The sequence below is a fragment of the Centruroides sculpturatus genome, unplaced genomic scaffold, assembly GCF_000671375.1.
Source record: "Centruroides sculpturatus isolate CEXI.00-Female unplaced genomic scaffold, Cexi_2.0 scaffold295, whole genome shotgun sequence".
Taxonomy (NCBI): domain Eukaryota; kingdom Metazoa; phylum Arthropoda; class Arachnida; order Scorpiones; family Buthidae; genus Centruroides; species Centruroides sculpturatus.
In genome coordinates, this window is record NW_019384603.1 from 605011 (window position 1) to 621256 (window position 16246).

A 16246-nucleotide genomic window follows, 5' to 3' on the forward strand; every position below is an offset into this window, starting at 1 on the left:
GTGCGTACTCACGACACACCACCCCACGAAAGTCGAAAAAACTGTCAACATGACCTTTGATATTGCTGCGGACCTGCCGCGCTTTTTTTGCCTCGAGGATCGTCCCCGAAAGCCTGCTGAATCTTGCGAATGGTTTACACTCGGGTATCGCCAAGGTTTTTGGCAAAATTTGATGTAATATCGCTGCTCACGCTGTTCAGTCATTTTCCAGCTTAGTGGAATCCGACGAGAGCGCACTACATGACCTCACTCATAGGCCGATTGCCAACGACTGACGCTTCCTGCAGGCTGGAGAAAATTCAGGGCTGTGCATGACTGTCCCCTCCACAACTCGACCGAAGGAGGCCTCTCGCGCATCATTGGTTTACGCGAAAAAAAATAAAGGTCCGATACTTTTTGAACAGACCTTGTATTTAAATTCAGGACATCAAATTCATATGAAATCAGCTCAAAATACCCGGGCACCAAAACCACTGTTGACCTGTGTTATTAATCAGAAGTGTTAAGTTCAAATTAATAAATAATCTTAATAAACAAAACAGTTTAAGAAATAAATCAAGGAAGAAAACTACGAAAAAAAATTAAATTAATATACTTTTTCCATTACATAATGGATTTTTTAGCTCCAATACACAATTAATTTTTCAACTAATTCTCTCCACAAATCGAATTGTCTTTTCCTTGTAAATTTGTTTTCGAATTTTCCACTCTTCATTTTCTTATTATTTTTAATATATGTTACTAACATTTCTTTTTGTTCTTTTTGCTTATATTTTAAAATAAAACATTGCAGGTTTCCATTTTGTTTCTGCATACTATATTGCTATAAGACAAAACATTTAAGTATAACCCGTTGATTTGTTTACAACTTGTTACAGTTAAGTTGATTAGTCGAATCATTATAGTCGCAAACCCAGATGCATTGTAAATAATCCCATCACGCTTAACGTTATCCGTAAACAAGTGAATATGATCTACTTCCTCTTGTCTTTCGAGTTTCCTCGATGGATCTAACTCCAGACTACCGATTATGTGAGTCATAGTAACACCAGTGAGTTCAATGACGTCAATTCGAGTACAACACGAAAAACTCGAGACTAAGGGCCCAGGTTATGTAAATTTTCCAGCGCATAGTTACGTTTACTGATATTAGATGGCTTAACTAGAGTAAACACTACATACGTTGTCAGGCCTGCTTTGCAAAGATAATCGACGCAAGTAAGCGTACGCCAACTGATGCTGTCTATTTGTAAAATAGGGGTGAGGAGACATACAGTAGGTAACATTTAGGTGCAAGGCATAACGGGGCCTTCCTCGGTAAAAGAAGTAAGCACGCAAAAGAATACGAAAAGACAAATTTCGTATTAAACTCACTAACAACAAATGGGCGCTTCACAGCACAGCTTCGTGCCTACTGTTCATCCGAGACGAATTTACTCATAATCATTACAATGATCGCATAACTTAGTGATGTCACGAATACAATACAACAATAGAAATCTTCACGTTATATGCAAAGAATCGAGTAAACACAAGGAAATCCTTCACATTCTTATCCTGAACATACAAAAATTATGCAACACGTCTATATCTTACGGGTTCTGCATGAGGATTCGTGGTTTTCGAATAAATTTCTCGATTATTTACGATATTTTAATGTTAAACAATTCAAAATGCTTTCCTATTTCTTTCTCTAATCACGTGTTAAACCTTAATTTGGATAAAATGGCGGAAAAACTTATTGTAAACGCGTGGAGAAGCTTTCTGTGTTGTTCGATATACAGGGCGTTTCAAAAACTTCATATACTTATATAGAGAAGGAGCGCAGTGACTGCAGCAGGGGTAGAAGGGCCGTACATTATGAGTGTCCCACAATTGTGACATTCTTGCACACTATAAAGAACTAGGCAAATCCGGCATTGCAAGTAACTGCCACGTTAATGTTAACATTTTCTGAAACACTCTGAATAAGTGTTTATACACAGCACATGTTTTAGAAATACAATATAACTGATATAAACATTGGTAAACTAAAATGTAGGCAAACTTCGGCAATGGTATTAAGTTTTTTAACTGAAATTAATATTTTATAACAAGGACCAATTTTTATTACAAGAAATTCCTAAATAATAATATTATAAAGGAAGTCAACAAACCCATTGTATATCGAATTTTGTTACTGTTCTACGTCATCAAATACGAACTTACCAGCTTTAGGAGCTACGTAAATGTCACCGGATACAACAGTCCGTTCATCCCCTTTAATTTTCTTAGCATCGGTATGATGTTGACAAAGAAGAAGTAATCCCAAAAAAATGGCGAATTTTACAATTGACAACATTACACCACAATTCAACGTTTATTAATTAACGTTTGCAGTTCCATTCAATTTCACTCACCGGAATTCGCTTATCGACAAGAACAATTCCCTCCTCTAATAGGCAATTAAATGCTTCCACTCTCTTGAAAAAATAATTTTATCAATCATTTAATAAATTAATTGAATGTTATATTTTTATTATCAAAAAATTATTTTATTTAAAAAAATATTATACATTTCAACTCTTAAAACATGCTTTTCTTAGTTGTTTTATTTTATTCGAGTGGAGAAACTAATTAAAGGAAGTAACTTTTTATTTAGAGTTCTTATTTCCGCAATTTACATAAGAAAAATAATTAAAGAGTCATGTTGCCACCTTTTCAAAATTTCGACCATGAATTTAAAAATCGGCTCGTCAGGGCGAAAAACGGCCTGGTGGAAACACTATAAAGGGTGTAGGGTGTAACGGGATAAGGCAATGCAACACAATCTGCCATGAGAGAATTGTCTAGGGGGAACTGGCCCCATTTAGGTGTAAGACAGGTGAAAGAAAACCCCTAAAAAATCCACGTGTCCATCCTATTGGTGTCCATACGTGTCCATACGGGAAACTAACTCCTATAAAGGTGATACACGTGATACTTTCACGAAAAACACGTGGCCGGCTTATTGGCGCGGTCTAAAAAAATCCAGTATGCAGAGGTTATATCCACTCTATCCACTCGGCATCTGGATACAAAAGAATTAAAAAAATACAAACGTTAACAGCCATATTCACACTGCACGTTTATGTAATAAGAAAACAATACGTTTCTTATTTTTTAGAAACTACAGGAACTAAGGCCCTTTTCCATACCTATCTTAAATTTGGCCAGGCTTTACAATAGGGAATAACCAGGCTGTGTGGGATGGGGCCCGGCATTTCCAGACATACCACCGCGAAAAATTCTTGAGGATTCGATCCCGGATACCCCAGAGCGGTAGGGCCATCTGATCGTCAATCAATACAGTTCTAAAAATTATCAAGTCTTCTATAAATGTATTGGAAAACATTATATAAATTATATTTATTGACACGTGTAAAAATATTAATTACTAACCTTTATAGATTTTTAATACCAGAAAACATGGAAATAAACATTAAATCTTTATTTTAATTGCTGTATAGTCGATTTATTTTATTTTAAATATGTCAGACAAATAAAATTTTTAATGACTTTTCTATATTTTTAACTATTTTATATCGTCTCCGCCGTCATTAATCGACATTAATTTCATGCTTAATTAAATATAATTTTTTATGATTTAAAGTGTTTTAAACAAATTAATAATCAAAATTTATATTGGAGGGACTCGAGATGGATCCTAGATTCCTTACGGTGTTGCTCTTCGAAAGCCATAAGAATAAACGAGCAAATTAAATTAAAAAAATAAAATATTTATCTCATTTATCGAAAATACTTTAATTTATCATTGTAGTATAATATTTATTACATAAAAGATGTTTTTGGATCCCCATAAAGGAGCCACAGATCGAAAAGTCCACAGATGGAGGAGAATCGGGAACTGTCCTGAGCGTCAGATGTCACGTGTAAGATATAAATCGTAATTATGACAGGCGCGTGTTGATGTCTGTGACGTCACACTACTAATCAATATATTAAACACATTGCGTAATGTTTCATTTACTTCAAATCTGCATCAACGCATAATTTCGTACGAGAATGACTTGGCTCACTAACAGAAAAATTAATATTGTAACTGTAATTTTCGCAATATCTTGCGTATTTGAGAAGTCTGCTTCTAAGAATATAAATTTTACAAATATTGACGAACATACAAGTTTAGATAATTTAAATTATTCTTATGCACCGAATGGAACAGAAGGCAATGCAAACGTGGACACTAAAAAGATCAGAATTGTTGCTCAGTCGAATGAAACAAAGTTAATTAATATCACCCATGAAATTGCAGGTAAAGTGATGAATATTTCTACTATCGAAAGTCTTGCAAAGAATATTTCTAACATAAGTTCCCTTCTGATGAATTCCTCAAGCGGTTCTATGGAAGAAACAAATAGTTTTTCAAATCTTGGATCTCAAACCATGAATTCCTCAAGCGGTTCTATGGCAGAAACAAATAGTTCTTCAAATCTTGGATCTCAAGCCATGAATGCCTCAAGCGGTTCTATGGAAGAAACAAATAGTTCTTCAAATCTTGGATCTCAAGCCATTAATTCCTCAAGGTTCTATGTTAGAAACAAATAGTTCTTCAAATCTTGGATCTCAAGTTATGAATTCCTCAAGCAATTCTGTAGAAGAAGCAAATAGATTTTCTAATCTTAGCTCTCAAGCGAATACTTCTTTAGAAGTAAACATATCTCCGAACTTTAGCTCACTTATGATGAATCATTCAGGCAGTCCTTCAGAAGAAACTGGAAATACATTTAACAACATGACGATACAAGTAGGAAACTCTACGTATATGAAAGAATCAGCCGAAAACGACTCTAAAGTAAAAGATTCAATGTTTATAACAAGTAATTTTAGCATACAAAATGAAAACATTTCCCAAGATTTCAGCCAAATGATGCAAAACATATCAATTATTGTTGATGTTTTTAATAAGGAGAGTATACAACTTATGAATGCTTCCAGTCATGAATCTGAAGATGTAAAGTTACATTTAGAAGCTATTTTTAATGATAATTTTAATATGAAAATAGAAAATGTTTCCAGCAATATAAGTGTAGAAATTCAGACCAACATGACTAACAATTCCAACATTGAAATTGCTGAAGAAACTATGAGTATGAGAGCCAAAATAATCATGAATGATGAAGAAGCCATTGAATTCTTAATTAAACAAGCGATGGATCCTTTAAAATGTTGGGTAAGTATACATTAACTACTTATATAGTTCCTGTGCCCTTAAAATTACACAAAATTTCTAAATCTTTTAGATAACTTCTTATCACAATATCACAACACATGAAGAATTAAATGAAGGAAATGATACTGAAAAACACGTGAAATATTATCTTAAAATTTTAAATGAAAGCCCTTATAAAAATATGGATTGGAAAACACTTGCTAAGGTAAGGAAACATTGAAATTAATCTATATACGTCATCATCTTTTGTCACTAATTACCATCATCATTGAAGTATTCTATTGTTTATAACGCTTATGACATCATTGTCCATTAGTAGCCGAGTGGCGAATACCACTAAAAACCAGTGGTTAACGCCTGACCACCGGTCAACGCCTGTCAATTTCCCATAAAAATCTTCCTGAGAAGCACCTTTTCTTTGACAGTTCGTTGACTAACTCAAACGAACTCCAATCCAACATCATCATCACCCCTCATGGCAATTTAAAAGCTACAGTAAAGAAAATAAACTATAACTTTTCTCAAAATCCTCCTTGAATGAGTTATTTATGACTATTTTATTTATCATTTTTTTATTCTTTAATATTTCCTTTAGTTGGGAAGAGCGAAAAAGTTTATGCAAGACAGATATTGGCACGGAGGAATCATTCCATATTATCTTAGAGGACTTTCTAAGAAATTTTGGAGAAAACGATATCCTCTGATGGGATTTTTAGGTAAAAATATCGTATATATATTATATAAGCTATATTTAAATTATATATAAACCAAAGTTTTAACACAACAGGGTTGAAAAGAGAGTTTGCTGAATCCAGAAATTACAACGAACTTCAGTATTATTGGACAAAATGGAACGATATTACTGGAAAGTCGATGAAAAACAAATTTTTAACTTATATTCAAGTTAATAAAATTTATAACAGGAAAAGGAGTAAGTATAATAACTTTATCTTAATAGTATCAAAGTATGTACCTAGAAAAATATGTTATATCTCCAATACAAAGAGTGAAGAGGACATTTTACTCCAAAATGTAGCATGTGTTTTCTCATTAAATATCAAACATTAACAGTAATTTATCTTTGTTGTAAACCTTATCACGTTCATCTACAGAATAACTTGGCTCACCAGTGCCTAATGAATACTGTACGTGACGTGGCTTCATTCCTCACCAAAGAAATTTAAAAGTTTACCAGACTTTCTCTATACCATCTAATTATATTCTATGGAACCAGTTTCCCATAGAAAGTCTTTCAGGGATGCAAGGTGCCTTGGTGGGCACGATCCTTGAAAAGAAGACAATGCAAACAGTAAAGTGTTGCATTGTCTTCTTTCATCGATCCAAAATACTTAAAACATAGCTCGTTTGTAATAATTTAAAAGATTATACCAGACATAACACAAAAGTATAGGATGTGTCCGGGGAAAAGAGGACAGACCGTCTTTTTTCCCGAACATGTTCATCTATGTATAAACTCGTTTAACATATACAGCACATAGGTTCATCCCAATAGGGACTGCACACATTTATATTAATTCCCACATACTTTCTTTGGATAGATACAGGTTTGTGCTTTGTATATTCCTATTTTTAGTATACATTTTGTGACAAAATTTTTTATCGTAAATTTAAAAAAAATATATTAGGTGGACAAGAATCGTTGTTTATCAAAGAACAAGATAATTTAAGAGTGAAAATTGATAGTCTCTATCAAGAAATGTTGCCTCTGTACAGAAGGTTCCACTCTTACGTGAGGAAACGATTACTGAAAAAATACGGACATAGAAGAATTCATAGAAGTGGTCCCATACCAGCTCACTTGCTAGGTAAGATTATTTTAAGATTCTTTATAGAAAAATTATGTAGAACATATTACTTTTTCTTTGTAGGTGACATATCTTCACACGACTGGACGAACATTGAGAACTTATTGAGACCATATCCTAACAAAACTGCATTGAAAATATGCAAAAATGTTAAAGTACTGTATATTAATTGAATCTATCTATCGAGTTTAATGCTTTATAACAACTGTACGACATATTTGATTACAATTTCAGCCTTTATTTACTACAATCTTACCCCAAAGTTTCAGGTGACACTTTGAAGAACTTGAGGAATACGAAATATTTCACATTCAATAGATGGCTCAAACACTACAGTGTCTTGAGTTTTGGATATATCAAAAAGAAGTCTTTACGATAGACTTGAGGATATGCTCTGATATCTGAATCCTCAAAACTATGAGATCCTACAATATCGTGTTGATTTGCTAATTCCAATTTCAAGTTTACTCTATGAAAACAAGCAATTTAGACTTAGAATTTGCTCTGAGATCTAAATTCTTAAGACTGAGATGAGCTAATTTTAATGAATGAATTTAAATACTGCTTTAAATTATATCTCGTTATTCAGTTGTAATAAAGCATTAAACTTGGTTCGTAGGTTTTGAATCATCTTGTAAATTTATAAATTAAGTTGTAGAAATTAATATAAAGTATTAATTATTTTATGTTTTAGGAAGGAAATATTTCTGCTAAGGACATTGCTGAAATAGCAGAAGATTTTTATGCATCTTTAGGTTTCAATAAATTGGATAAGAAGTTCTGGAATAATTCCGTATTCGAAACTTTATCCATAAACTGCACTAATTCCCTGTCTGTTATATGTGATGATGAGTCGATTGGGTAAGTGCTTAATTAAGAAAATTAATTAAAATTAATTTAGACAAGTAATTAATATTCTTCTTTGTTTACGTTAGTTTACACGCATGTTATGACCCAGATTGTTATTACTTCGCCATGTTTCATTGGACTACTTTGGCTCACCAATTGAAACACAACATTACTCTCAGTCCAGGTAAATATCCACAGCAAATTCCTTCCTTATTTTCTATTGTCTTGCTGAAAACAATACATTCTTTTCTCTGTTTTCTATTTCTTAACATTAATAGAAAAACACAATTCTTCTTAGTGTTATGAACAGAGAAACCTGTAAAACTGAACCCCGAATTAAATGGAAATCTGCCTAAAAGTGACAGTCCAATTTTACTGTATATGAAACAACTTTTTCTTTTGTGATTAAGCACAATAAATCCCCCATACTTGCTCTTTCCTCTCTCCCCACCCTCATAATCATTCACTTCAAAGGCTAAGCCCAAGGTATGGCCTCCTAATTCTTTACTTGTATTGTATTGTATGTGGTATGTATCACAGTTTATGAAACAAAAAAACAATATTACAAAACAATGAAATACGTTATATCACTATTTCTGTCATCGTTTAGGGCATAAGAAACATTATCAAGTAGTAAAGTTTTCTCTGTAAGCACTCGAACCTTTCAACAACGGCCACTGAGGTAACATAAACAACAATTACTCAGAAGTGGTGGTTTTTACAGGTTGCTTTGTAAGCATTTTTGTTCGGAACAAAGGTTTCTGAAGGCATGGCCGCCATTTAGAGGTGGCCGTTATTGAAGGTTCTATTATACTTTATTTATATAGTAAATTCTCAGAGATACTTTCTAATTTTTTACAAATTTCTTTATTGCACAGCAATTTCAGAAGCACTATCGAATACCATAATTCTATCGACTACAATGCCTGGATTTTTATATCCATCTGGATTATCAAATATCATGATTTACGACAGACGTGCGTACTGTACATTAAACCTTACAGGATCCATGTAAAAATTTACTTAAAATAGTTTTTTTACAGAAGACGAAATTAATTTCTTAATGGAAACGGCTTTGAGAATAATTCCATCAATGATGGACTCGTTATCGGTTGGTCTGTGGAAAAGAATAACCATGGAAAAAACTAAATTTAATAGACATATGAATGAGAATTTTTGGAAACACAGGTATACAATTTCTACTTTATTTTCCTTAAACTACTGTCTTTTTATATAGAATTGATTATAAAACTCGAGTTCTTTTGCTCATTTGAGATTCCAGTGAATCCATGGCTTTAAAACGACCAATTGTGTGAAATTTCGTGAATTTTGCAACGAGTATTTGTATATTTTATTGAAATAATAATAATTATTATAAGAATTTGATTTTTTAGATTGTATTATCAAGGTTTATGTCCTCCAGTGGTTAGAAGCGAAAGAGATTTTGATGCAGGAGCAATAAAGTCAATTGCAAATGACTTAGATACTATGAAGTGAGGCAAATTTTTATTTTATCAATGGGCCAATAAGTAAATTAATTATAAAAAGAATTTACAATATTTTATCTCTAGAGACTTTCTAAGTGGTTTCCTCCAGTTTCAAATTTATAAAAGTTTATGTAATGCTTCAGGACATAGAGATGCTCTTCATCGTTGCAATCTTCTGAATTCCATAGAAGCAGGAAGACGAATCAGGTATCAAACACGTTAAATATTCTACATAAAAACTTAAAAATTAATTTTTTCTGATTGATTTTTCCGTAGAAAATTGCTAACTCTTGGAAAATCTGTTACCATTAAGGATGCCCTTTCTGTACTCACTGATGGTAACGAAGAGATTACATCAGGACCATTGATCGAATACTTTAAACCTCTATACGAATGGTTCTTGAAGCAAGAAGAATTTGATGAAATCGGTTGGGAAAGTTACGATGCAACCGTTTGTCCCAAATGTGCCTTTTAAGATTTCGTTTCTTGCTAATTTGCATAATTAAGCAGCAGCTGCAGAAGTTACGCTCAGTTAATAACCCAAATTCAATATAATCATCCTTAAATTTAGCATAATTTATATAATTTCTATGTTATTTTTCTTATGTATACAATAAAAACTGTCTAAAACGGACTAACGGTCGAGTAAAACTATAAATTGCCTTAATGGAACGTAACTCTTCAAACGGAACCATCCAAACTGTCAGCATAAACTTAACTTCATTAATATTCAACATATCTTATTAAACTTTTAAAGGAATTACATAACTTTTTTGAAGAAATTTACTGAGGAACAAAAATAGCTCATAAAGAAATTAAATCGTATATATTATCATTGGTATAGGCCCTTTATTTATTATACAAAACACAGACAGGAGTCATTGTTTAAAGGAAAGCTAATAGCTTCATTGCTTTAAATTGCTTCTAAGAGAATTGCAAATCCTTTCTTCTGAACCAATAGATCCGAAGTGAAATCTATCTTTAAATCCTGAACACCGGTAACGTTGAAAGTGGCTGGTTTCTTCTTGCCACAATACGTCTTTTTAGGTATATTTGAGCCCGTAATGACTATTTTATCCATACATTTTTTCTAAAAAGATATTAAATTAAATTGTTACAAAAGCAATTTCCAATATTTCTTGTAAATATTTATAAAATATCTCATTTTTGAATACAGTAATACCTCGGAACTCGAGTTAAATTCGTTCCTAGATGACGTTCGCGTTTCAAAGCAATTTTTCTCATAAGGAATAATGTAAAGTGAATTAACCGTTCCCAAACCCCAAAAATGCCCATTTTAATTCTTAAAGAATTGTAATTTAAATCGAAATAACATAAATAAAATATTATAATTAATGCATAAAACAATATAAAAATAACGATAGCAAATAATGGAATTAAACTACAGTAGATAAACTGTGTGGGGGCTCTACACGTGCCCCAAACGCCTATCAACGGATTTCGAAAAGTAACAGATTTTCATTGTTTCTAGCCCAAAACTTATATTTAATAGCCCAAAATAAAAACTAACGCAAGCTGGCAATCTTGCCGCATCGTGCGTATCCATACAGTACGGCCATCTTTGTGTTTAGACTCCAACTTGTTCGACTTCCGGGGCGTTCGAGTTCCGAAGTATCACTGTATTTTTCTAAGCGGCATCGGAGGTTATTCAATATCTATAAAATTCGTCATAAGGAAAGTCTCTTATACTAAAACAGAATTTAAATCTAAATACAGTAAGTTAATATTCTAAGAATTCTAAGGAAAGGTGCCACCGGGAAGACACTTATGGCAAAGTGGCCCTTATTTAGATATTACTAACGCGAGGAAAATCAGGAAAACTCCACGTGGCCAGATCGTTGAATAAGCGCGAACCCACGACAATTGTTCGGTGGTTTTATCCACTCGTTCACTAAAAGAAAAAAACCAAGAATAAAATTTACTTTTCCTTTCTCCGTGTCCAAAAATATAAATGTGAATTGAACATTTTCGTTTGCAATCTTCCAGATGCATTGGATGTAATTCGGATATCTTTCAGGAAAATTGGGACTGGCAATGACTACGGGTTCAGTAATGTTGAACATTCCACCACACTCATTTATGTATGCTGTAAGAGATATTTATTTCACTCAGATTTTTAAAGTATCATAAAAATAGTCGAGTGATTTTCTTACTTCCACAAGATTTCTTATTAGGAAACAATTTTTTTCCTTCTTCACATTCGCAAAAATAACCTCCTATTGTATTAACACAAATGTCACTGCAACCCCCTTTATCTGGTAATTCGCATTCGTTAAGTTCTACAAATTATAAAAACATTTTCGATTTCTTATTCGTTATTTTCAAAATTAAGAAATCATTTCGATTTACCTTTCAGGAAAGAAAGTGAAAAGTCCTTTGCATCACTTTCTTTTCTTGACTTCATCCAAACAGTAACTGTATTGTTTGTAGACAATATTATATCTGGAAGTTCGTTTCCACAATATTTTCCTAATGATTCGCCTTCTCTTCCTTCGCCTTCAAAGATTTCTACGAATTCATTTGTGCAGTTCTCTTCACTCTCCATCTAAAAAATTACGTACTGTATCTATGTCTTTAGAGGCTGCCAAATTTACAACATGTCCTCTTTAAGGGGGACATGTTGTAAATTTAAGTATGGAAACAGAATTGGGTCTGCAAGTTATGGGGTGGGGAATTCGTTGTATAGCGTGCTTTAATTCCTATCTCTTGGTTTATCTGAGCGGTATAACGATGCCTCTTCCAAATACCTTCATAACGGGGTATAAGTAAAAATACATGTAAAAAATCTGAAATATTCTTACGTTTAAGCTTTCAAATTTAATAGCTACTCCATATCCAAAAGGAACCACGATAATCCATTGGCAATCTGACGTCAGTGACGAATATTCTTGTAGTTGATTGCTTTCGATCATACCTTCGTCGGCTTCTATTCTTCCACCACAACTTTCTGAAATATACAAATTTCGTTGGGATAATATCCCATGAAAATTGTTTATTATGATGTAGTTTCCTCGTGAAAACAGGAAAATTAAATATAAAATCTGTAAAATGGAAATACAGTAATATTCTACAGGATAATCAATCACAGTGTTCACAGCTCTTTGTAGAAAGATGTATTAGGCCAATCTCAACAAAATTTGGTATATATAATTTCCCGTGTATCCAATTTCGACTTTGGGGAAAAAATTTTACTTCAAAATTTAATCACTAGGTGAGCTTTTGGCGCTGCTGTTTCCTTAATGTGCATATTGGGAATGTTTTCTAATGAATTTCGGGTATGAACTGAGTAGCAAGAGGATGTTTACAGTTCTTTGACATGTGAACAGTTCACTTTATTTGTTCGTGTCTTAATTGTTCAACTCTTACAGCACAGCACTTCTGTAATGACAAGTAATTTATATAAAGTTCTCGCACTTTGTTTCTTGCTCCCTAAATTAATTAGAAAACGAACAATATAAACACATCTAGGGAAGAAAAGCGCCAAATTTTATCCTAGCAGCTGAATTCTACAGTAAAGTTTGAATGAAATTAGAAACTTCACGCTCAGAACAACATGTATACCAAATTCAGTTGCAATATGACCATGGTACTTTCTTCGGTACTTTCTTCGGATCGTTCTGGACACTTCCTCTTTAATTATGATCACCCTGTTTATAATTATCAATAATTTTATTTATTCGAATAAACTTTATAATTATAAATACCTATGTACTTCAACGTGAATCCACCATTTGAAGAATTGGATGAACTCTTGTAATCGATCAGAATGCTGTTAGACGTACTCGTGTAAGTATTTTGTACAGTTTGATTTCCACAAAATCGTCCTTTGTGACAAAGAATGGTTTTCTGTTAACTCTTAACTTAAATATCCTAAATTAAACACAAGAACGTACCTATAATAGGAGACTTGGACCAATATCCATCTCGAAGCTCAAGGTATTCTGAAGAACAATCCTCGTCCTCGGAAGTATAATCAAGAGTAAAACTGATCTTCTTCACATCGTTTACCTTGATGAACCATTGGCATTTGTTCCCTTCTGTTGTAGATAGCTCTTCTGATGCTTCAGAACTATGTAATATTCCTCTCGAATTTATTAAACTAAAATAACAAGCTGCAAAAAGAATAAACCCATCTTCACGTAAAATCTTCGTAGAATAACGAATAAAGTTAAAGTAATTGTACAAACTTGTTAAATTACCTGGGCAATTGTAAAGTTTTTTAGTCTGTGCAATATCAATTTTAGAAAGCTTTCCACTATTTCCTGTTATAGGAATTGATTCGTTAAGAGATTCCATAGTTGCTTTATCATTTTTGCTAAATATATTTGAAGGATAATGCATAATACTTCCGAAGTCATAACCGAATCCTAAAGAATCGATCGCGGAACTTGATACCTTCTGAAACTCGCTATGAAAAGCTATAATGCGATACAAGAATTAATTGTATTAATTAATAGCATAATTGTAAATAATTATACGGTAAAACATTCGATAAGGGCCGCCTGTAAACTTCAGCCATCTTCCAGAACATCCAACAAGAATGCTTAGAAAATAACTTCCAAACAACGGACATAATTAAGGTAAACAGCATACAAACGCATACAAATCCGGCCCTTGTATAACTAATTAGCTTATAAATGATAACATTTATCTATTGAAAAAAATATATATGTATAAAGGGTGGCTCAAATGCCAATTAACCGAGATATGTACTAAGAAAAATGGTTAAAAATGGCTGAAGAATACGGTTCTTCCGAATCGTTTTAATAATTCTTAAAAAAAAATATTTCTTGGTTAACTGATTTTTGGATCACCCTGTATTTATAAATTAAATACCTTCGTCGATGTTTTCATATAAAATCTTTACGTATTTATCTCTATCGGGACGACTTTGTTCGTGATGAAATCCGATCGCGTGGCCAAGTTCGTGCTTGACTACCCCCGTGGTGCTGCACGAATCGTGTAACACGAAAGTTTGTCTTTTCTCGAATCTACCTAAAGTTGAACAACAACTGAAAATGAAGTAATAAAAAATATATTTCAACTATATAAATCGCTACTACTTTATGCAAATTTTCGAAATATATGTTATTAACTAAATAACTAACCCGCAATCTCCAGTGGGCTCGACGTAGATGCTGTATTTATGATTTTCTTCTTCGGGTACAAATTTTAAACACGTAACAGATTCCCAATCTTTCGAGGCTTCATAAAACTCTTTTCTGGTTTTTTCTATAAAGGAAATATTATGTTTTATAAATAAATAAAAATGTATTGTTGGTGAAGATACTACTACAACTCACCGGGTAATTCCGGATGGAATGCGTAAGGAACAACAGCTTCGTCCCAAAGTCTCCACTTTTCACTAACGGCGCCTCTTTTTGCATAAGAAATCCTTCAGGAAGAATACACGTTTAACTTTGTATTTACTAAATAAGCGTTTAGTGTGATCTTACCTTTCAACCGAATGGGGAATTTCTTCATCGGGATCTAAAATAGTAATTCCCTTGTAAGTAATTATACATAACGTGACATTCAAGACTGTATTTATGACATTAAAATTAGAACACGTGCTCACCTTGTTTATGAATGGATCTGCTATCAATGACGTATCCGTTCAGTTGTACGACCTCAACAAAAATCAAGAGAAGTAGAATTAAAGCAGAATTCACTGGCAAACAATTCATTGTTTCTTGTTAATTTATATTAAAATAGTTGTTTTAATCCTTCAACGCTAAGGCAATCGCTGCTCTGCTTTAATTAAGCACGAAATTGTTCGTAAGCAATTTGCGTTGGTGTTGATAATGGCAAACAGGAAATATTATTGACGAAGGAAGGAAATTCCTTTCTGTGTTCTAATTAACTTCTGTAATAAATTATAAAATGTAGATTTATATCAGAATAAGCATTTTCTAAAATATTAAAAGGGTTGTTTAAAGAAAATTTAAACTTAAATTGTTGTTTCTTAAGTTATAACAGCGCAACACTTGGGCAATCTGCCTAGGGGGATGCCTTCCGGGAGGGCTTTTTTTAAGGGAAACTGGCCCCTATTTAGGCGTTACAGACGTGGAATATATTCGGAAAATTCCACGTGGCCAGCCCGTACGAACGAGGCGCGAACCCACGACCAAACTCCCAGTGTTCAGGGTACGAAGATCGCTTGCCCACTGGTGGGCTTAGATTTAAGAGATTCTAAATTTATAAGTGGCTTCTAGAATTTATGGAAAATGTTTTCATCTATCAAAATTGTTACTTTTAGAAGCATTATATTTAACAGAAGGAAAGAATGGCCGCCTAATATATTTTACATTTTTGGACTCGGTAAACCTTGAAATGCAAAAAATTCGGGAATTTTTCTGTATCTATGGATGTATGGGGGCACGATTTTGTTCACACTGTTTGAAGCTTAATAACTACCGTGTTTTTTTTCGAAATTTTCTGAAATTTTTCAGGGAGGTTTGTTTGTTAGGTGGATCGTTACTATTAAATTTTGGTGATTAAAGGTCGACGGATAGGTAGTCAAAAAGAAATAAACAAATAAATAAAATAACCTTCAAAAAGCTCACTTTCATTCAAATTAGGAGACCTAGTATCTCCCAGTTCAAATACTGTTCCCCAGTAAAACACTGGAGAACAAGTTAAAATATCGTTTTCTAATACTTCATAGTTAAATCTTTCACACGTGTTAGTTCGATGGGTCGACATTCCGCACCACCTGGGATTATCGAATAAGAAAACGAAACAGATAATACATTATACAATTTCAATTTGAATATGCATAATTATTACAATATGCTATTTTATATTACAGAATATCTATGAGAAGTATTTTGTAAATTTTTATTGTGAAA

The 16246-nt window shown here is 33.0% G+C and overlaps 3 protein-coding genes across 3 annotated transcripts in view; 1 reads left to right on the top strand and 2 right to left on the bottom strand.

The window, feature by feature from the left end:
- Positions 1-2378, bottom strand: part of LOC111625101 (bone morphogenetic protein 1-like) — a 24549-nt gene extending 22171 nt beyond the window's left edge. Inside the window, exon 1 of the mRNA XM_023368135.1 lies at positions 2209-2378. Within this exon, the coding sequence (XP_023223903.1) occupies positions 2209-2341 (133 nt within the window). The 5' untranslated portion in view covers positions 2342-2378. The remainder of the gene's footprint in view (positions 1-2208) is intronic.
- A 1655-nt stretch (positions 2379-4033) lies between these two features.
- LOC111625102 (angiotensin-converting enzyme-like) lies at positions 4034-10186 on the top strand. Its single transcript, XM_023368136.1, has 13 exons — positions 4034-5212; positions 5283-5417; positions 5808-5928; positions 6000-6143; positions 6859-7038; positions 7102-7193; positions 7733-7899; positions 7974-8071; positions 8766-8864; positions 8931-9075; positions 9282-9380; positions 9459-9581; positions 9651-10186. The coding sequence occupies exons 1-13, from the start codon at positions 4493-4495 to the stop codon at positions 9847-9849; spliced, it is 2322 nt and encodes a 773-aa protein (XP_023223904.1). The 5' UTR covers positions 4034-4492; the 3' UTR covers positions 9850-10186.
- A 20-nt stretch (positions 10187-10206) lies between these two features.
- LOC111625103 (tolloid-like protein 1) lies at positions 10207-16063 on the bottom strand. Its single transcript, XM_023368137.1, has 14 exons — positions 15962-16063; positions 14974-15261; positions 14852-14885; positions 14699-14790; positions 14504-14627; positions 14232-14407; positions 13595-13813; positions 13289-13507; positions 13100-13219; positions 12197-12342; positions 11745-11940; positions 11549-11674; positions 11318-11481; positions 10207-10464 (listed from the first exon to the last, which is right to left on the bottom strand). The coding sequence occupies exons 2-14, from the start codon at positions 15080-15082 to the stop codon at positions 10288-10290; spliced, it is 1902 nt and encodes a 633-aa protein (XP_023223905.1). The 5' UTR covers positions 15083-15261; positions 15962-16063; the 3' UTR covers positions 10207-10287.
- Between the last annotated feature and the right edge of the window lie 183 nt (positions 16064-16246).

Bases quoted from the DNA above. Each gene is read 5' to 3' on its own strand.
- LOC111625102 (XM_023368136.1), top strand. From the start codon at position 4,493: ATGCCTCAAGCGGTTCTATGGAAGAAACAAATAGTTCTTCAAATCTTG. The intron at 5,929-5,999 runs GTAAAAATATCG...TTAACACAACAG, and splicing joins TCCTCTGATGGGATTTTTAG to GGTTGAAAAGAGAGTTTGCT. The intron at 7,900-7,973 runs GTAAGTGCTTAA...TGTTTACGTTAG, and splicing joins TGTGATGATGAGTCGATTGG to TTTACACGCATGTTATGACC.
- LOC111625103 (XM_023368137.1), bottom strand. From the start codon at position 15,082: ATGAATTGTTTGCCAGTGAATTCTGCTTTAATTCTACTTCTCTTGATT. The intron at 14,628-14,698 runs GTGAGTTGTAGT...TTTCCTTTATAG, and splicing joins ATTCCATCCGGAATTACCCG to AAAAAACCAGAAAAGAGTTT. The intron at 13,508-13,594 runs GTAATTTAACAA...TTCTTTTTGCAG, and splicing joins AAAACTTTACAATTGCCCAG to CTTGTTATTTTAGTTTAATA.